The sequence below is a fragment of the Acanthamoeba castellanii genome, assembly GCF_000313135.1.
Source record: "Acanthamoeba castellanii str. Neff unplaced genomic scaffold scf7180000084776, whole genome shotgun sequence".
NCBI classification, from domain to species: Eukaryota; Discosea; order Longamoebia; family Acanthamoebidae; genus Acanthamoeba; species Acanthamoeba castellanii.
In genome coordinates, this window is record NW_004457586.1 from 3756 (window position 1) to 21274 (window position 17519).

General features: G+C 57.8%; 6 protein-coding genes across 6 annotated transcripts; all 6 read right to left on the minus strand.

Annotated features, from left to right (window-relative positions):
* Positions 1-118: 118 nt before the first annotated feature.
* Positions 119-969, minus strand: ACA1_277340 (cytochrome P450 monooxygenase, putative; the record flags this gene model as incomplete). Its single annotated transcript, XM_004344509.1, has 5 exons — positions 119-190; positions 264-494; positions 567-698; positions 724-834; positions 901-969. 5 exons carry the CDS (start codon positions 967-969, stop codon positions 119-121), a joined length of 615 nt encoding a protein of 204 aa, XP_004344559.1.
* Positions 970-1937: 968 nt separating this feature from the next.
* ACA1_277350 (p53 inducible protein) lies at positions 1938-7965 on the minus strand (the record flags this gene model as incomplete). Its single annotated transcript, XM_004344510.1, has 18 exons — positions 1938-2435; positions 2522-2734; positions 2796-2981; positions 3085-3287; positions 3367-3553; positions 3654-3790; positions 3913-4285; positions 4379-4519; positions 4603-5010; positions 5103-5621; positions 5711-6067; positions 6277-6483; positions 6582-6780; positions 6922-7053; positions 7141-7316; positions 7403-7522; positions 7601-7678; positions 7780-7965. The coding sequence occupies 18 exons, from the start codon at positions 7963-7965 to the stop codon at positions 1938-1940; spliced, it is 4320 nt and encodes a 1439-aa protein (XP_004344560.1).
* Positions 7966-8604: 639 nt separating this feature from the next.
* Positions 8605-9294, minus strand: ACA1_277360 (uncharacterized protein; the record flags this gene model as incomplete). Its single annotated transcript, XM_004344511.1, has 3 exons — positions 8605-8624; positions 8794-8861; positions 8987-9294. 3 exons carry the CDS (start codon positions 9292-9294, stop codon positions 8605-8607), a joined length of 396 nt encoding a protein of 131 aa, XP_004344561.1.
* A 148-nt stretch (positions 9295-9442) lies between these two features.
* Positions 9443-13695, minus strand: ACA1_277370 (RFX DNA-binding domain containing protein; the record flags this gene model as incomplete). Its single annotated transcript, XM_004344512.1, has 13 exons — positions 9443-10732; positions 10798-10897; positions 11000-11088; positions 11158-11279; positions 11366-11559; positions 11645-11844; positions 11925-11974; positions 12065-12213; positions 12321-12579; positions 12655-12773; positions 12871-12953; positions 13068-13197; positions 13580-13695. 13 exons carry the CDS (start codon positions 13693-13695, stop codon positions 9443-9445), a joined length of 2901 nt encoding a protein of 966 aa, XP_004344562.1.
* An 891-nt stretch (positions 13696-14586) lies between these two features.
* Positions 14587-16231, minus strand: ACA1_277380 (uncharacterized protein; the record flags this gene model as incomplete). The annotated part of the gene is made up of 9 exons (XM_004344513.1): positions 14587-14797; positions 14882-14970; positions 15022-15146; positions 15216-15304; positions 15388-15501; positions 15583-15676; positions 15759-15867; positions 15950-15999; positions 16093-16231. The coding sequence occupies 9 exons, from the start codon at positions 16229-16231 to the stop codon at positions 14587-14589; spliced, it is 1020 nt and encodes a 339-aa protein (XP_004344563.1).
* A 152-nt stretch (positions 16232-16383) lies between these two features.
* On the minus strand, positions 16384-17375 carry ACA1_277390 (RFX DNAbinding domain containing protein; the record flags this gene model as incomplete). Its single annotated transcript, XM_004344514.1, has 5 exons — positions 16384-16422; positions 16455-16523; positions 16618-16821; positions 16893-17025; positions 17098-17375. 5 exons carry the CDS (start codon positions 17373-17375, stop codon positions 16384-16386), a joined length of 723 nt encoding a protein of 240 aa, XP_004344564.1.
* Between the last annotated feature and the right edge of the window lie 144 nt (positions 17376-17519).

The window sequence follows — 17519 nt, forward strand, 5'->3', positions numbered from 1 at the left end:
TGCACATGTAGCGCGACAGGAGGTCGTTTCTGTCGCGAACATCTGGGTCTTGCCTTCTCTCCTTGATGAGCTGTATGTGCATCACATGGTGTTAGCTTGGGCACCAGTTGCTGGGCGATTAGGGCAGTGGTACGTTTGCGGCAAAGTCGTTCAGGATCTTCACGTAGCTGGCCATCGGCGAAGGAGTGAACTGCAAACCAAAGAAGAGTGATTGTGAACCATTCACTTGTGTGTTGTGCCTGGTCTTCTTGGTCTGATGGTACCTTCCAGAACGGCCAGAGGAACCGATCGACGGCGCACTCCTGCGCGGCGTCGAAGGCTTGCGAGAAGGAGCAGTCCTTGTGCATGGAGTCGACGTTGAAGCCAAAAGCGATCTCTCCGATCATAAGGTTGCTGCACCTCTGTTCCTTCCATGGCTGACCGTCGGTGTTGAAGATGCCATCTCCCAGCAGAGTTTGAAGCTTGTCCTTGAAGTGGGGACCCTTGGTGAAGTTCTACACATATATGGAGGAGGAAGGTGAGCTCGTTGAACAAGAGGCAACAAGGGTTGAAGAAAGGTTGCGCACTTCGAAGTTGGTCTTGAGGATGTATTCGACCGAGGGCGGGTCTGTGACCATCACGTCCGTATCGCCCCCGAAAGGCAACACGAAGTGGAAGGTGCCCTTGGGCGACTGCACAGAGGTCAGCTTGGTGAAGCCCTGTGCAGCGCAACAAAAGTTGTACCTTGCTGGCCTGTTCGAGCATGTAGTCTTGGAGGCGGTGCTTGTGGCGGAAAGTGTCGATGAGGTTGCACAAGATGGGCAGCTGGTAAGGACCAGGTATGTCCAGCTTCCTCTACACGCCCAACACCGTCAGTCACTCAAGCAGATAAAGTAGGGCGCCCAGCGAGGCGGGTCGAACCTTGCGGTGGTGCAGATGAAGAGCGAGCAGCAGCACGGTCACCCCCGCAACAATCAGCGACCACAGCATGGCTCTCGTAGCGACGTGTCCTCTCGAGCGTTGGTTGTTTGTAGGTGGGGAGGCAGGGTGCCCGCGTGTACAAAAAGCCCAAACCTTCCGGGCGACAACAACCCCACTGGCCCCGCTGTGAAGAATGTCTGGCATCTGGGCAGAATTCTGCCGAAGCGTTTTCTGTTTTGTTTTGCGTTTTACGAAACGTTTTGTAACGTCAACAATAGACAAAATTCCTGCAAAACCGAAGTTTGTAGAGCCAAGAAGAAGACGATCGATGAGCGCAGGAGGGTGGCCGTCGTTTGTGACGGGCTCGGGCCGAGAGACGTCGACTCCCTCGCAGGAGAGCCTGCTTCGTGCACGCCAGCTGCTACAACAGGACGAGAACACGGCTGCAGAGGAGTGGGTGGGGCCTGGCCTCGGCTGGCGCTTGGCCATCCAGGTACTACTCCAAACTCGAACCACCAGCCGACGTGGCTCACCTCGTTGCTCGCTTGTTCAAGGTGGTGCATGGGCGTACGGAGGTGGTGTGGGTGCCCCCGCCCGCGACCGCCAGACGCGACCACACCCTCGCCCTCGAAGAGTAGAGCGGTGGGCACAAGGAAGACGAAAGAGGAAGAAAAGAGGAAGCACCACCGCGAGAGGGAGAGAGAGGTTGCTGATACGCTACAATGTACATTCGCTCGCTCGAGTCAATGCCAACACGCGGGACAGACCTAAGCGCCACAAACACTCGCCGCAATGACGCAAAGTCGCAAAAGAGAAGAAATGATGATAAGAGTTGGGAAAGTGCTGGCGGGAGACGACGTTGGGGTTGACGTTGTTGGTGGCTACACGGAGCATCGATGCTGTCCTCTCCACCGTTGCTGTGTGTGTGGCTTGCTTACTTGCCCAGCGAGGCCTGCAATGTCTGTGTGTGTCAGACCCGTAGCCTACCCACAAGCGAAAGGAAGCAGAGCGCACGTGCGTACCGGTAGTGACACGGCTTAGTCTCGTGGGAGCGGCGGAGGAGCGTCGAAGTCATCGTAGGGCAGGGGCGGCGGCGCGCCAAAGTCGTCGCGGGGCAGCGGCGGGGGCGGGCCGTAGTCAAAGTCATCGGGCGGCAGGGGCGGCGGCGCGCCAAAGTCAAACACCTCCTCGTCGCGCGGCAACGGGGGCGGGCTGCTGTAGTCGTTGTACGCGTACTCCTCGTCGAACGCGCCAAAGTCATCGCGAGCCAGCGGAGGAGGCGCCTCGTAGTCGTCGTCGCGGGCGAGTGGCGGAGGGGGAGGGCCGCCGCGCGGCGAAGGAGAGCCGCGAGGCGAAGGACCACTGCCGGGCGGGGGCGGAAGCTGGCCGCGAGGCGAAGGGGCGCCACCAAAGGGAGGCGGGGGGCCGCCGGCGGCCATGCGCGGCGAGAGGCTCGGCGCGGAACCCGACGACGGCGCAGAGCTGAGCGGGGTCAGCGAGCTCGGCGCGTGGTGGCCGGACGAGGGGTGCGCACTCTGCGCGGAGCGAGCGGTCGAGTGAGTGAAGAACAGCAACAAAAGGGTCAATGGGTGGGGATGGGGATGGGGGGGTGCGGCCGTACGATGTCGCCGGACTGGCTGATGGTGGTGTCGTAAGCACCCGAGGCGATGGGTCCGTTGTGGTTGATGAACTCCAGGGTCACCTCCTCCTTGGGCGGGTGGAGGATGAGGATGTTGGAGAGGGTGACGGGGTGGAACACGTGCAGGGTGCTGAAGATGTGCTGGTTCAGGTCCCTCACTTGACCCGCCACCGGCAGGAACGCAAAGATGGTGTGCTGGAGGGAGAGAAGACGTGAGCGGTGAGTAGCAGTGGAGTGGAGCGGCACGGTATCGTACATCCTTGGCATTGCCGGCGACGGGCAGGGCCTCCTCGACGTTGAGGATGTGGGAGCAGAAGTCGAACACCCTGAAGCGCTGCTCCTGCTGGAGGAGGTACACCAGGGTGATGCCGCCCCACACGAATCCGTCACCGAACTTCTCCTGACACGACATGCCGCCCTCCTCCGTGGGAAGGCAGAACACCTGAACACGCGAGAGAGAGAGAGAGAGAAGGGGAGACGAGTAATGTTAGGGTCGGTCGACGTCGTCAATGCGCAGGCCATTGGTCGGGGCGGGCGAGTCGTACGAATTGGAGGGCGCTCCACAGACGGTAGAACTCGGTGGTGTGGTCGACCGACAGGAGACCGTTGTCGGGCATGTGGCCCGACCACGTGTCCTTCACCCGCGCCACCATCTCGTCGACGCGCGCGAGAGCGGCCTTGAACAGCGAACGAGGCACCGGCTGTGGCCTGTACAACTTGTCCGCCTTCCACGTGTGCACCAGCAAATCTGTTGACGACGACAACAACGCCACCGACAAGCCTGTTAGAGAAGCCCAGAACAAGGGCAGGCTAAAAAGAGAGGGTACCCTTGAGAATGTGAGGAGCCTTGGCGAGGTGGGGGTGGGCCTCCAGGTGACCCAGGATGGCGGCGGCGGTGATGTAGACCGTGGAGGAGGCGCTGGGGTCCTGGTCGGTCGGCGGCGCGTTGACGTTCTCCGTGTTGATGCCCAGGAACGGCGCGGTCTGCACGAACCGCTGGTTCTCCACCAGGCTCTGCACAACCAAGTGTCAAGGCGCAAAGGCCCGGACGAGTGAGTCGCACAGCACTCGAGTGGCGGGTGCCCTAACAACGGGGAAGCAAGACGGTTCGTACCAGAGCGGACTCGAGCAAGTTGAGGAAGACGATGGTGTTGCCAAACTCCTTGAAGTGGCGGAAGGCCTCGTTCAGCTCAGCGTAGCCGATCATGTCCTTCAGCTGCATCTTGTACCAACCGTAGTTACCGTCCGTACCTGCAACAATAAGAACGCGCACAACAGTTGCGATCGTCAGTCGATGGTGCCCGACCAGCTCAACTCCCAGCGTAGCAGCCGGTTCAATGGCTCGGCTTGCATTCAAGAGAGGGCGCGAGTACCGTAGAAGAACATGGGCAGCTTGGTCGACGGCGGCATACCGACGAACAGCTCGCGAACGTAGGGCACCAGCACGTTCTGGATCTTGAGGTTCAAGTTCTCGAGGCACTCGCCGACGAGCAGCGGCAGGTTGGTCCGGCCGAGCACGCGGATGAGGGACATGAAGTGGTCGATGCCCACAAAGTGCTGCTGGAGCTGGAACACATTGGCGTAGGCGCCGTTGAGCGCCTTCGAGCCGTACATGAAGGGCATCTTGGGCTTGGGCATCGATTCGCGCGGCACGTCGCCGCCCCTGATCGGCGAGCGCACGAACCGGTTCGTGATCGAGTTGAAGTTGTAGTTCGGGAAGAAGTCGTACACCAGCTCGAAGATGGCCTGTGTCGGTGCGCACACGTTTAGCGACTTGCCTCGCAATTTGGCGGGGGAGGAGCGAGTGTGAGGTGTGTGCTCTTAGTAAGTAGTACGTACGTGGAGGATGACACGGCCGTGGAAGGAGACGAGCGAGGTGCTCTCGTTGACCTCGTTGAGCATGTCCTCGAAGCTGTCCAACTCGAGGTGCTCCGACAGCAGCGAGTGCATCAGTCGGATGTTGTTGAGCTGCGTCTCCAACTGCACGCGTGCACGACAATAACGTTGGTGAGCAAGGGCGCCACGACTACTCCTAGTACAACTACACAGAGAAGGACATGTACCTCGATGATGGTGGTGATGTCGGAGGCCTCGAAACGGCTGATGGCAAAGTCGATGTTCTGCCTCAGCTTGCTGTTCATGCGCTGACCGATCAGGTGGTTGAGGTCGATCGAGCGACCCAGCAGCTGGAAGTGCCTCTGCTTGAGGATGACGTAGTAGCGCGACTTGGGCGTGTGGAATCGCGCGGCGCTGTAGATGAGCTCGAGCTGCTGCTTGTAGGGCTTGTCCAACAGCAGGCTGGAGGCCTGGATCTTGAAGTGGGTGTAGATCTGTTCGCTGACCTTGAAGACGAGCTGATCGAAGCACAGGTTGACCTCGGCCTCGATTTCGTCGTACAGGAACCGCTGGTGCAGCGAGTACAGCGCCCTGTTGGCCGCATCGTTGTACAGGTCGAGCGGGTACAGCAGGAACTAGTGAGTGGCGTACGCAAACGTTTTAGTTTCAGTTTCTGTTTCAGTTTCAGAAGCATTTTTCGCATCTTCAGTGCGCCGGTGGTGCGTACCTCCATCATGGCCGAGTTGCCAGACTCGAGGATCTGGTCGGTGAGGATCCACGGGAGCGACAGCTCGATGGGGAACTGGAGGCACTTGTCCAGCTCGAGCCAGTACTCTCGGTACCAGAGGTCGGCCAGGTCGGTCACCTGGAAGATGGTGCCGGTGTAGTTGATCGTGTACTTGTAGAAGAAGGACTTCTGCAGGAACTCCTCCATCACCTTAATCGACGAGCTGCCGTAGTCCTTGTCCGAGTACTCGAGCTTCTTGTCCAGGTAGCGATGGGCCACCAGGCCGTACACGATCGTGCGGATGAGGTCGAGCTGGGTCTGCGAGGGACCCACGGCCCGCTCCGGCACGTCCGAGCCGGTGGTGGTCTTGCTCGTCTTCACCTTCTTGCCGAACAGCGCCGGGTCGTCTGGCTCCTGCCCTCCCTTCCAGTCGGCGGCCATGGTCCTCAGCTGGAGGAGCTCCTCACGGACGGCCTTCTTCTTCTTCGAGGCAAAGGCGATCATCTCGCGAAGGTGAACCTGCCCGCGTTGGGGAATCCACAGATCAGTCAAGGTGTGGCCATGATTACGACTAAAATAAACAACCAACGCATAGAGGGATGCCGCACCTGGACAAAGTCCTGGAGTTCGGTGTGAATGTGGGTGCGGATGATGGGCGAGAGGAGGCCGTCGTTGCGCAGCATGACCGCCGCAAGGCCCTTCAAGCAGGCGATGATCTCCACGAGCGCGAAGCGCTCCTCGTCGGTGTAGTTGTGCTTGACCACGCGCTCGTACTTCTTCACCTCCTCGCCTCCGAGCTTGTCGTTGGTGTTGGGGTGGGCGTACTTCCACGCGCTCTGGAGCAGCACCTTGCCCGACCAGTCGGAGAGCAGTCGCAGGCCCTCCAAGATGGTGGTGTAGTGCGCCTTGTTGTCGGCCTCCGGCATGTACTTGGCGCCCCTGCTGTTCTGGCGCCACGCGTTGATCTGCGCGCACGTACACATGAGAGTCAGGCAACGAATGCATAGCTGTGCGCTGGCATTGATTGTATACAAAAACATTGTGGTGCGGGAGAAGCTCAGATCTTGGTGGTAGTTGATCGTCACGGTAAAATCGGACAAGTAGCAATAAGGTGTTCATCACGGTTCTCGCTCGGGGAGGGGGAGGCGCGAGTGGGACGGGGTGGGTGGGGCACCTGGTGGATCATGCTGGTGAACTTGGCGAGGTACATGTTGTACTCGGTTCGGATGGAGTCGATCTGGCCCTGGATTTCGTACTCCACAGCCAGCTTCCTGTCCTCGAGCGGGAGGCCCCATGTCTTCTCGTCGTAGTGGGGGCAGCTCTTGATGGTCTGCTCCAGCGAGAACTGCATGTCACCGTACAGAGGCACGATCGGGTATTTCTGTGGCGCACACAGCGTCGGGACATTAGCCATAAAAGCCGCCGATTGGTCGGGGTGAAGCGCGAAGGAAGGAGGCAATGGTGGTGGTGTGGTCGAACCTTGAAGAACTTCTGGAAGGGCGACAGGGAGATCTTCTTGCTCTTGAAGACGTTGAGCTTTTCGTTGTCGCCGTCCATGAGGTAGAGGCCGTAGGACATCGCACGGAGCAGCGAGTGCTTCTCCTGCGGCACGAGGCACATGTTATCCTCGAAGTACCGCGCGCACTGGTTCACCACCAGAGCCAAGACGTCGTCAAACCTGGACGCGAACGCGCACGCGTTAAATTAATGGGTGAGAACGATTGATTGTGAGCACAACAAGGCCAATCGGTGACAACAAAAGCAAAGAAGAAGATGAAGAAGAAGAGCGCAAAGGAGTGTCGAGGAAGAGGGCTTGTACCCGTTGATTTGCTGCAGCTCGGTCTTGAGGTTCATTGTGATGGAGTTCTGGGGCGCGAGGAACAGGTAGAGGGAGTGGTTTTCTGTGGCCTGCTCGTCGTTGGTCATCTGCTTGCGCAGGAAACCAATCGTTCTGTTCGCAGACAAACACAACAGAGAAGCGACAACAGGATATGAGACCTCCCGAGGTCATTCGAGGCAGAAGAGAGAGGGACCGTACCGCTTGAAGAACGAAAAATCGTTGTTAGGGCTGGCCTTCATGTTCTTCAGCGCGTTCATAATGGTGAAGAAGTCGAGCATCTGTCCGAGCTTGTGGATGTAGATCTCAGAGATGGGCCTGGGCTTCTTCTTTCCGGAGTTGAGAGCGGCAGCCAGCACTTTGACGTGGTCGGCAAACTAGTTGGCGGCAAGGCGTTGTGAGAACATGTTTTCAACAAAAATTGAAGAGGCAGATTCTAAACTGATGGGTTTGGGGGCAATACCAGCTTGACAGTGTCGCGCATAAAGTACATGAGATCCTTTAGCTTCTTGATCTCGGGCTCGAGCACTTCGAATGTCTTTTCATAAATGGTGCCCTTGTTGGGATCATCTTGGGCTTTCACCTGCGTTGTTGCGCGTGCTCAGAGGGTGTGCCCTGTAGAGATAGGATTGTACAAAATGCGAATTGCGCGGGGCTTTACCTGGGGAATGGCCTTCAAGCAGGACCGGTAGGCGTAGACCAATTTGATGAACGCGTCCCCCCGCTGCAAAATCTCTTGCTGTAAAGCGAATCGTGGCGTTAGTTGAGAACAAGCAATCGCAGGGGGGGCAAGCACGATGGGAAAAATGAATTCTCTCATGAGAATTGAGGAGTACGAACCAGCTGGCGCACTTTGTCGATTTCCTCCGTCCATTTGGTTTCGAAGGCCTTGTTGTCCACATGGCCATAGCCGTTGGTGCTCATGGACTCGAAAGCCACGGCAAACGTGGGTCCTTCGATGTTGGGCTGCCCATCAACCAAATCGAAGGTCTCCAAAGCGTTAATCCGCTCCTCCACCGTCGCCATTTTTTTCTTTCAGCCGGCTACTCCCTCGACAGTCTAATGGTGTTCCTGTCCAGAAGATCGGTTGCCAGCGATGCGTGCGGATCTAATCGCCACAGGTTGTAGTCAGCCGAGGTGTTGTCGCCCTTTTTTTCCCGCAAGGGCTTTTTCACGATTGGTTTGTTGCCTGGCGATGTTTGAAATTAAACAGAGGATTTTTTTCGTGTGCAAAGAATAAAAAATAAAATAAAATAAAATAAAAATAAACAAACAAACAAGGGCGTAGAACACGATCATGTTGCGGCTCTGCAGTGTCGATGACCACATGCACGGCCATCAGATGGCGCCACCTCTTCTGCCTCCCTCTGCCTACACTGCTACTCGTTCAGTTCGCTTCCCTTCCAGTCTCTTCCTCCTTCAACCTTGCGTAGGGCCTCCATCATCGCTCCATCTCCTTCTCCGTATCACTGGTCTTCTTGTTGTTGTCTTCTCGTTGGCGAGGTGGTGATGGTGGTTTAACCTCCTCCTCCGCTTCTTTATTATTGACATGGTAGTGGTGTCAATTCCCTGCAGAGGAAGAGAGAACGGTCACCTGCCTGTGTAGTGCGGTGGTTATAAAGAAGACGTGCTGAATGAAAACAGGAGATGGGGCTGGAGGAGCCGTCACATACCCTCATCGTCCTCTGCAGCGAAAGAGAAAGAGAAAGAAAGGAAGGGAACCGTCCATCAGCATACGCACATACGTAGACCACGAGCATCACACACGGGAGAGCAACTGGTAAGCGAGGGCACGACACTCGCCGGAGTGCGTTACATCAAAACCAAAGACTGGAGAGAGAGAGCGAAACATACCCCCGCTCTCGGTGGCCAGGGAGAGGAGGCCCGGGTGAGACAGCGCTGCGATGCACAAGGGGCGGACACTGAGGAGATTCGGCACTTTTTGTCAGCTGCCGGCATGTCCAAGTGCACAATTCCAAGAAAAAGGGCGGAGGAGATAGGCATGCTAAGAGGGACAGCGGCAGCGGAGAAGGGGTGGCACACGTACCCTTTGGAGAGACCGCTAGCGATGGAAATTTGCGCTCGCTGGCATCGGGTCGATTCGTGCTGAGCCGGAGCGGCAGGCTTGGTGAAGAACGATCGCTTGCTCGACGAAGAAGACGAGCTGAATGGGTCGCTCCTCGATTTAGCGCCTCCAAATGTCTGCGATTTGGCGCTGCCACTGCTCGATGTGAAGAAGCGCGCGCCGGACCCGCCGAATTCCGATCGCGCGCTCGCTGATCGTGCGCCCTGCGAACCCGCGGAGAAGGTGCGCTTGAAGCTGCCACCGAACGCTCGGCTACCGCCCCTGTACATGCTGATTCGCTCTGTTGGTAATGTTTTTTTTGATTTGGCTGTGCCAACGCCGGAGCTCTTTCTTTTTTTTTTTGGTCGACAAAAAACAAATAAATAAACAGCTGCTTCCGCACAACGCGTAGGCCGTGTGGGCAACCAAGGCAGGCCCTCAGGCGCGGTAGTTGGGTTGCCAGTTCGGAGGACCCGGCGGGCGGATGTTGTTGTTGTTGCTGCTGATGTTGTTGTTGAAGCGGAGGCCGTGCTCGAGAGGTGCGCGCACGTCCTCCGCGAAGCTGTAGTCATTGGGGCACGAGAGCAGCTCAAGTTCGTACTGCAAGAGCCCGGGATCCGCGACGGCGCTCAGCTCGTGGAAATCGGCCGGCGATGGCGCTGTCAGATGCATGTGCTGATGAACGTGAGGGTAGTCGGGTGGAAGCTGAGGCGGTAGTTGGCGGTGCTGGTGCTGGTGCTGGTAGTTGTGTTGCGGCGGGACTGGCGCATGTGGCTGGCGGTGACCACCGTAGCCACCTCCACGCACGGCGGACTCCATCCACGGCGTCTCGGGGAAGCCGACCATCGGCGCAGAGACTGAGGTGGTTGCGCTTGTGGACGCGTGGACGGACGAGGGTCCAAGCAAAGTCGAGGCCGGCAAGGCGGAATGCTGGTGGCGCTGGCTCGGGGGTCTGGCGCTCGCTGGGCTGGAGCCGACGATCTGCGACGACCACTCGAAGCCTGAGGACTGGTGGTCTCTGTCGCTGCTGCGATAGCTCGAGAAGGTCGAGGTCATGGGCAGCGGCGCCGGCATGGGCACGAATCCCTTCACCCCGAACGGAGGCGACGTGGGGGCGGCATCGAATCGCACGGGAGACGTGGCCGGCGAATCGGCGTTGGATGGTGGCGTCGGATAGGTCGGCGACGAGTTGGCGAGCGGAGGAGAGATCGTGCCGTAGGCGAGCCTGCTGCCCACCTGCGGCGGTTCCGGGACATGCGACCAGTGCCTCTCCTGCGCCCGACCCTGGTGGTACTCGTGGTCGGGGTGGTGACGCATGTGCGGGAGGTGCTGATAGGGGTTGTGGCGAGCATGCGGTATGTCATCGCGGTTCTGACCGGAGTACCCGAAGGGCTCGTGCGCTGGCGCGACGAGGGCCTGGCGGTGATGTTGCGCCGGGCGGCCATAGACGGGTCCGGAAGGGATCGGCGGCGACGAGTACGACGAAGAGGAAGGAGAGGATGACCCGGATGACGAGTGACCGTAGTGGGGAGGAGAGCTCGCGTGCGGGGCTGCGAAGGGAGGCGAAGTGGCCACCGGCGCGGGTGTGCGAGGAGCGTTGAGCTTCGACTCGATGTATGTACAAATGTAGGTGAGCCAGTAGAAGGGCTCTTGGATCTTGCTGTCTTCGATGCGCTGGAGCAGCATCCGAAGGGGCTTCAGCTTCCCCGCACCCACTAGCACGTCGACCTAGATGATGAAGGTCGTGGGTGAGGAAAATGCAGTGCCCGGGCGCGCGGAGTGGAGCAGCGTACCGCGTTCTTGACGAGCACGTAGTCACACTGCGAACTTATGCCGTGAATACTGATCAACATCATCGGCGCCGGTACGCCCAGCAGGAAATTGATCAAATCCCTGGCATCATGAATCAACGAGCACAGAAGAAGATCAGTGATCAAGAGGAATCGGAAAAGAAAGCGACTGAGTGTTGGGACGGAGCTCCGTCACGTGACGTACTCCGCGGCCTTGACGTCCTTGCTCAGTCCCAACAGGTTGCAGGTCATCGCACGCAGAGAGTAGTTGAATGTCATCAACATGTTGAACGTCTGAACGAGCGGGCGAGCAGCCAATATTAGAAGCATGCCACTTGGCTAGTTGGGTGGTGGGAATTCTACCTGCATGGAGGGCCTGTGGTTGGAGTGCATAGCGTTCTTCAGGCCCCTTTCCAATTCGACTGACTTGTTGAGCTGAGCGTAAAGAGTTCGTGTCCGCTCCTTCTTCTCCTCGGTTTGCTCCTCTGTGGAGAGGCACGTGCAAACGTCAGACAGAACGATCCTCGCTGCGAAAATCAAGCCGTGCGCTATGTCGGAAGAAGGGGCGTACTCGATCTCATCACGCTAACAGAAGACAGCACATACTGGAACATGACATTCACCTGCCGGAAGTTATCTGCCCATTCCATGCTCGCCGGCCTCTTGAGGTTCCTGAAGTTCTTCCACCCGCGATTATATGGAGGAAGCTTCTTGCTCGCTTCGATGAGCTCCACCTTCTTCTGCGTTGTGTTGGCGCTCTCCAAGCTGGTGCGCGCGATGATGCAGAGTGAGCTCGAAAGGATAGCGTTGCCCAGCGCTCCGACCGCGGATTCTTTCGGCCCGCACGTACCTCAGTAGAAGCCAATGGACCTCGTCATTGTAGGCCTTGAGGTGGTGACATATGTCGAGCCCCTGCCGGACGTGCTCGAGCTGCGTTCGCTTACCCTCCTCGGCGGTGTGGGCGTAGAAGGTGACCCACCAGCCAAAGGCAACGAGACCGGCAGCCACGTCGTACTCCTTGGAGTCTATCGCGCTCAGGTGTTCCCTCGCCTAGACGGGTCAAATCACGGGGGAGGGGGTCAGGCCTGAACCACAAGTACGATTGCTTGTGTTTGCGCGAGTCGGCGTACCAGATTGTAAAACGATCGAGAGTAGCCCCAGTCCCCATTCAGAAAGCTCGCTGCACGAGGGGGCAAGACGTCGTGATTTAGCGCGTCATCGCAGCGACTCCAAACGCGAAATGGAACGAGGGGGGAGGGGCTACTCTTACCAACGCAGAGCATGAGCAGGCACGAGAAGGAAAGAGAGCTCCTCTCCTTCTTTCCCTCCTCATCGAGCAGAATGTATTTGATCAGCGGCGACTTCATGCTGGCCGGATTGGTCGGCGTCAGTCCCCACAGCTCATTTCGGTACATATCTCTGATGGGCGCGTACACACGCCACATACAAATAGCGATCAGCAGCGCACGTTACGCAGGAAGCGGCCCAGCAGAAAAAAGGGGAAAGGGAGAAGCAGGACCAAGTACCTGTACTCTCGGATGACGGTCATGAGGTTCATGGACTGTCCACTGTTGAGGCACATGCGGAAGTCCCGGTGTGTCCTCACCTGCAGCCGCTTGTGTCGTTGTGACGAGATGACCGGGAGGCCGGCCAACTCTCCCTCCTCCTCTTCGTCATCGTCGCTGTAATCTTCGTCGTAGTCGCTCGCTTCTTCTTCTTCTTCTTCTTCTTCTCCCTTCTCGCCCTGCAGCGCTGGCCTCTTCTTTGATACAGCCAGCGATTGTGCTGTTTGATCAACAGCCACGCAAGTCAGCCTTGACCATTCGTTGTAGAAAGAATAAAGCGGGAGAGCGGCCGTACGCGTCTCCATCACGAAGCAAATGGGCTGCGGCGTCTGCTCTTCCGTCTGCTTGGCCGCATGGCGAGCCTTCGAGGAGGGCTTCCGTTGTGACTTGACCGCTCGAGACGGATCGCCGTTCCTGTACCCGTACGCACCCAGTGAGCCAGCTAAGAAATATCCTGATTCGTGTATCGAAACCATATGTGGATCCGCACAGAGAAGAACAGAACACGTACCGAAGCACAATGCCAGCGTAGTGGGACACGCTGCTTGTGCCGCGCGAGCCGAGTCGACGATAGCCAGCATCGGGAAACAGATTCTGTTGGGGCGAGCAAGTGGGAGCATCAAGAGAGAGAGAGAGAGAGCCGAGGAGGGCACGTTGAGTGAAAGCTCTCACATGGCGGCCACGGAGGAGGCAAACGAGAGTGAGCACCTTGACTATCTTGCCAAAGTTAGCGAGATCTTTGGGCGGGATGCCTCTGGACTCGCAGAAGGCCCTGTACCGGTTGTGCATCTCTGCGCGATCAATTTCACCTTCGCCCTTGACGTAGGTTTCCTGCATCCTGCAGCGGACGTGCGGGTCAGTTGGCGAAAGAGAGGCAGACATCATCCACGTGGCATGTCCACCACGCACGATGAAGTGGTGATCGCTGCTCCATGATTGGTGCAGCCACTCTAAACAGAGAACAACTCCGCGTGATGAAGGAGTTGTTGGCGCAACAAAGGCAGTTCCTTCCTTTTTATCGTTTAACATCACAAGAGCTCCCGTGTTACGGTAGCGCTCCAGCTATTTTGGCGTTGTGGTTGAGAGCCAACGGCGTGTGCGCACACGTGATAAAGCAAAAGAATGAACGAAACCCATCGATGGCGGCACGATTTGAAGGAGAGATTTGCTGGGTTTTGGTGGGACTTGTGGCAAAAAGGGGCGAAGGATGTGGTGCGTACCATTGTCTGACCTCGGGCGGGATGTTGGGTTGGGTTGGCCTTTTGCCGTTGGGCTTATCGCCCTGGTTTTGGTTGGTTTTGGGCATGCTGAGGCGCGAACCCACAGGGTCCTCCATCGTTTAGGAGCTTTACGTGAGATGTGCCAAAGGACCTTTGATCTTCTTTCCAATCGTTCAGAAATCTCTGCCTCTACGTTCAGAATCTTAGCTGACGCCGAATCTCTCGTGAAGGCCTATACACTCGGGTGGCCTCTTCCTCCTCTACACAGAGCCCGATGCGTCGTGGTCCAGGGAGTCGTCTGCTCTCGCGCCTTCCGTGTTGCACTTTTGTGTTTGCTTCGGAGCGAGGGTTCCGTCATCACCAGAGAATGTTGCGTCCCGATAAAAAGAAAATCAGCATTGTCCCGAATTCCTGCGCGTTTGTGAAAAATGCGCTACTGAAACTGATAGCAAATGTTTCAAATTCCATGAAATTGAGCGACTGCTCTATTTCTGACACAGGCTGTCGCCCAAGACGCCCACCGCGGCCGTCGTGTGAGTGGGGCAACGGCTCGGCAGGGCCGAAAGACGGGAGGTAGCTGTGCAAGTCTGCGGAAGAGGGGATCTCGACACAATTATGGACCCTCGGGGCAGCAGGCAGAGCAGAAGGAGAAGAGAAGCACGCCATTTCATCGTGGATGAGCGGCGGGGGCGGAAGAGCGGAACCGAGGTTGGTAATGTAGGAGATGTAGCTTGGTGGAGCAGGTGAAGGGCCTGGCGCCGTGGGAGTCGACGAAGATGATGACCACGAGTAGGAAGAGGATGGTAGTGCTGGTGGTGGCGACGTCGGTGCGGATATGACTTCCTCTTTGATAGAAGGGGAGGAGGCAGTCCACGATGGGTAGATAGGACCCATCCTGATCGACTGCTTGATTACAGTGCGCAGCGTCTTTAGCCACATGTAGCGGCGTGAGAACGGCTTGAGTATCTCTACGAGCTGCTGCAGCGGCTCTAGCCGCTGGTGCCATATCAGCACTTTGAACTGTTGATACGCAGAGTAGGATCGAACCCCGCACGAGCCGCATTGACGGTGAGATGAAACCGACGGCGATGCGGCAGCGAGTAGAAAGGAATCTGTTTGCGTACCGCGTTGGACAAGAGGACGTCGTTGCTCGGTCGACTGCGCAGAGCAACGAGCATGGCACTCCTGGGGACGCGGACAAGGTCAAGGACGAAGCGCCTGTGCGTGCATAACCGACAAAGAGGTACACGATGAGCTTAGCTTCTCCGAACAGCGCGCGTTAGAGGTGGAATGGAAGAGTACTCGGCGGCATTGAGCCTCTCCGGCGCCTCGAGGATCGACAGAATGAGCGCCCGCTGACCGGACAACAGACACGTCTGCATGTCATAGGTCTGCGACAGTGTTAGCCGATATGTACACGGGGGAGTGAGCTGCTGTAGTACCGTGGTGATAGGCAGAGGCTCGGTCTTGCGAGCACCCTCGATGAGCGCTTCGAGGCAGGCAACGGCGTCCAGCTGCTCCCGCAGCTTGTCGAAGATCTGGAGCCGCTCTTGCAGACTCACTTGCCCTACACGGAAACCATTAACTAACGGTGTTGAGTGCATTGACCGCGAGCTGATGGGCGGAGGCTGCGTACGGTTCTGCAGGCAAGACACGCTGTGGTACATGAGCCGATCGATTTGAATCAGTTCACCGTGTACCGTGGCTGTGGTCGGCCTGAGCGGCCTGCAGACAGCGAACATGTCCGTTATACACTTGTGTGATCGATCCATACATGTTCTGGCGATATTCGAGGCCGGCCTGCGTACCGCATCGCCTGCTTGAAGGGCTTCCAATTGCGTCGATAAGGCGGCTGCTGCTTGGCCTTAGCCACAAGGACCGATTCTTCCTCCTCTCCCGCCTCCTTTGCCGCGCACATGAGGCTGGAGGTGCAAGCAAGAGTCAGAGTCATGAGATGACGGCCCCTCGGGGAGGAGGGAGAGCGAGAATTACCAGAGCCGTACCTGGCCAGGTTAAAGTAGGCAAAGTCGTTGCAGGCGTTGAGCTGCTGACATATGGTTGCTCCCAGAGTAGCGTAGTAGAGCACGGTCTCACGTCCTGGGGCAAAACCAGCAGCACATGAGGAGCGTCAGAGAGCAGCGCACTAGAGCGTGGTGGAGTAGACAATAGCGGTAGGTACCCTCGAGCAAGCTGTCGGAGTAAAAGCGGGAGAACCAAGCAAAAGGCGATATTGCGCAGGCGACGTCGAAGTCCGTCTGGTCGAACACCGCCTCCAGGTGCCGCCGTGCCTGTAGGAAAGGAAAGCAGCGACGGTGACTATGCGGTTCCAGCAAACACCCAGCTGCGTGGGGTGCGGTGATCAGGCCTTACCTTGTAAAACAGCTCCATCGCGTAGTCCCAGTTCTCGGCAAAGAAGTTGGCTGGAGTTGTAACAAACAGAAATGGTGAGAAGGTGAATGTTTGCTGCGGTGGTGCATTGCACCATCAGACCGCAGTTGAAGAGAGGAAAATACCGAGGCTGAGCATGACCAGACAGGAGAACGAAAGCGAAGACTTCTCGCCATCACCATCGGACAACACGCTGCGGATGAGCCGTGTCTTCATGCTGGCCGGGTTGACGGGCGCCAGTGCCCAGTACTCGCGCCGAAACATGTCCCTGCCGAAGCAAATCACATGTGAGACCCCCAGCCGCCTCTCTCTGTGTCCTGTTGTGGCGAAGCGCAGGGGCGGAATACCTCAGCCAGATGACCTGGCTATCGAACGCCATGCAAACGTTGGCGTCACGAAAGCGGAGGTGGGATGCATCACCTCGCCGTGCTCGAGGTGTTGAGGTTGAGCTGGAGCTGCGGCCAGCACCCGGTGGGTCGATCCGCACCACCTCGTCCTTGTTGTCGATCTCGTCGTCGTCGACCTGCTTTCGCTTCGCACGCGGCTTCTGGCTCCCCTTGTTGCGTCCATCTTCAGCGCAATACGTGTGATCAGTGCTGGTACGCGGTGCTGTGTCAAGACAAGAGCGATCAAGTACCCAGGACACACACCAGGCCCACCATGTTGCGCCTGCCCCCACTCGTGCCATTGCCTCCAGCGAGGTGGCTCATGTCATCGGCCTCGCCCCGGCGCCGACGCGTGTAGGGCCTGGTCTCCTGTTCTGGCGACTCGCCCTTGGCTCGCAGGTGGAGGTAGTACATCTTGTTGCTGCCTCGCTTGCCCAGCCGTCTGTGACTCACCTCGTTGAACGTGGCCTGCGCAGCATACGCACCACGATGATAAGAAGGTGTGCCCCCCCACATAGCCGCTACACGCTGCCACGCACCTTGATGATCTTGCCCAAGGCAGCTGCCTGCCGAGGGCGCTGCCCAAGGCTGGCGCAGTAGGCTGCAAAGGCGTCTTTCATCTCATCTCGTTGCACCAGACCGCCCGGGTGGTACTCGTAGTGGGTGTGCAGCCTGCACATTCGCAAAATGGACAACAATCAGCCCTGATAGAGATTAACCGTGAAAGAATGCATCGACACGAACCAAGCCACAGAATCTTCCGCAGAGATGAGCGAAATGCAACCCTTCTGATGAGCAGGGCCATCTGCTGCTTCCTCTTCGTCCTCCTCTTCCTCTTCTGCCGACTTCTTGGCATGTGGCCTCTCCTTGCTCTCGCTCACCTCCGTCCTGTCTCGTGGCACGTCTTCTTTTGTTGCACTTTTCGTCTCGGCTTGCCTTGTGTCCGGCTTCTGTTCCTCCGCCTCTGCGCCTTGCTTGTGGTCGTCGGCGCTTTTTGCCTTGCGTGGCCCTCCCTTCTCCATCGTCTCGGGGGCGCTCGCTTGTGCACGACGTGGGCTTGTGGTGGGTGGCAGACGCGTTACAAGGTTTGCCTTGACCTGGCCGTATCGGTGGTTGCAGTGGGTTCGGGTTCGTGTGTGGCGTCCAAATAATAAAATGGGCCATCT